This window comes from Ichthyophthirius multifiliis (assembly GCF_000220395.1).
Source record: "Ichthyophthirius multifiliis unplaced genomic scaffold scaff_1120509250340, whole genome shotgun sequence".
NCBI classification, from domain to species: domain Eukaryota; phylum Ciliophora; class Oligohymenophorea; order Hymenostomatida; genus Ichthyophthirius; species Ichthyophthirius multifiliis.
The window spans coordinates 1-1,905 of record NW_004086835.1 but is presented as its reverse complement, the minus strand read 5'-3'; the positions used below and the strand labels follow the sequence as shown (position 1 = coordinate 1,905).

Sequence of the window (1,905 nt, the reverse complement as noted above, 5' to 3'; positions counted from 1 at the left end):
ATCTTCCTCATAGAACATATTTCTTCTTTCTCCGACTATAAATTGTGAAAAAAAATGTCTTGAAAAAATCTGGCATTCATTTTCAGGAATAAATAAAGGGTAGCATTTATAGTTTTAAACCATGAAATTTCTTAGTTATTCCTATTCTTCCTTATTTTCAATATAAATATTACATATACTGACCCATATTAAATTTAACTTAACATTTAATAAACTTTAATAAGTCGAGTTTATTAGAGGATCAGAGTATTCTATAAAATCGTATTTTTCATTTATTTAAGCACGCTTACTTTTACTTTTTAATTAAATGAAAAAAGGCAATTTAAAACTTACAAAAATTAATGTTTATTCGGTTTTTTCATTTATATTGTTGTCTATTTGTGTTAATGCAAATTCTTAGGTTTTAACTTATTTTAGTTAAATATTTACTTGATTTTATTAAATAACTTAATTTTATTACATTGAATAATTTTCGAATAGTTTTTTTATTGGCGGGTATAATTCTCTATTGTTGATGTTTTGGGACTCTTTTTTTATTTTATTAAATAAATTTACAATATTATCTAAATGAGGTAAAGCTGCACCTTACATTTATTATATTAAGCTTTGACTAAATTAATATTATTATTAGATTTATTTTTACTACTTTGTTTATTATATTTCTTCTTTTGTGTTTATTTCGATACTTTTTTCTTTTTTTACATGTTTTCCCAAATTTCTTTTATTAGATTTTAATTTTTATGTTTTGTATTAATTTTCTTAATCTTTTAAGTTATTATTATTACTACTTAAATTATCTTCTTAGGATATTTTTGATTACTTTATAAAAAATTCAAAAGACTAGCTTCCTGAAGAAGAACTCTTATTAAATTATTTTTAATAAATAAATATAAATATATATAATAAAACATAAATAAATATATTTAATATATTTATATTTATATTTATATTTATTTTTAAATATTTATATATATATATATATTTATTTTATACTTAAGCCTCTGCTACATTTAGTGGATCAAATTTAAATTAATTATTTTTAAATTTTCGAACATTAGCTATTTATTTTTATATCTTTTAATAATTTTATTTATATTACTTGTATCAATTATGTCCATATCTAAGTTAGTCACATATTTTTAAAAAGGCCTTTCTATTACTTGAATATTATTTTATTTCATAAATAGCAATGTTTTAAAGTATTATATCCTGTATTTTCTGTTTGCATTACATTCGAATCTTTCCCATCTTATTAATTATTCTCTTTCATATAATGCGCATTTAAATTCAATTAGAATTCCTATATATTTAAATTATTTTTTAGAAAAAAATAATAATAATTTTAGAATTATTGTTTTACCAAAGGGAACTTCTATAAAAGTTTCATGTGTCCATTCAGGATATATCTATTAATTTGTTTAAAGACATAAGCCTTTGTTTGTATCCCATTCACCTAGATCTTTTATATTGCCTATAATTCTAATTGATTAATTAATTTAGGTATGAAATTAAACTGAAAACTTTAAATAAGAGGTCATTTCAATACTCTTATGGATATTCTTTAGTTTTTATTAAGGTATTGTATAAAGTTAAAAATAATATATTTTTTTTATTATTATTATAATTTTAACATAAATTTTATGAATTATAAAAATGAAAAATTTAAAATAAATTATATTTTTTTATCTTTTTTTTTTTTGAAAATATTAAATCTAGAAAAAAATACATATTTTAATTAGAATATTTTTAGTATAAAATTATTAAGAATATTAAATGTATTAAATTTTATATATAAATTATTTAAATAAGTTTAATATGTTTTTTTATATATAGAGAACATTATAAGTTTAAAATATAAAATTTCTAAGATTAATATATATATATATATATATATATATATATATA

General features: G+C 17.3%; 1 protein-coding gene across 1 annotated transcript, besides 5 other annotated features; it reads right to left on the bottom strand. All coding sequences in view use genetic code 6, as the record gives it.

The window, feature by feature from the left end:
- Positions 1-404: 404 nt before the first annotated feature.
- Positions 405-459: a microsatellite.
- A 373-nt stretch (positions 460-832) lies between these two features.
- IMG5_066890 (trehalose-phosphatase family protein, putative) lies at positions 833-1,538 on the bottom strand (the record flags this gene model as incomplete). Its single annotated transcript, XM_004036859.1, has 3 exons — positions 833-861; positions 1,232-1,300; positions 1,361-1,538. The coding sequence occupies 3 exons, from the start codon at positions 1,536-1,538 to the stop codon at positions 833-835; spliced, it is 276 nt and encodes a 91-aa protein (XP_004036907.1).
- Positions 880-922: a microsatellite.
- Positions 923-989: a microsatellite.
- Positions 928-992: a microsatellite.
- A 334-nt stretch (positions 1,539-1,872) lies between the features above and the next one.
- Positions 1,873-1,905: a microsatellite.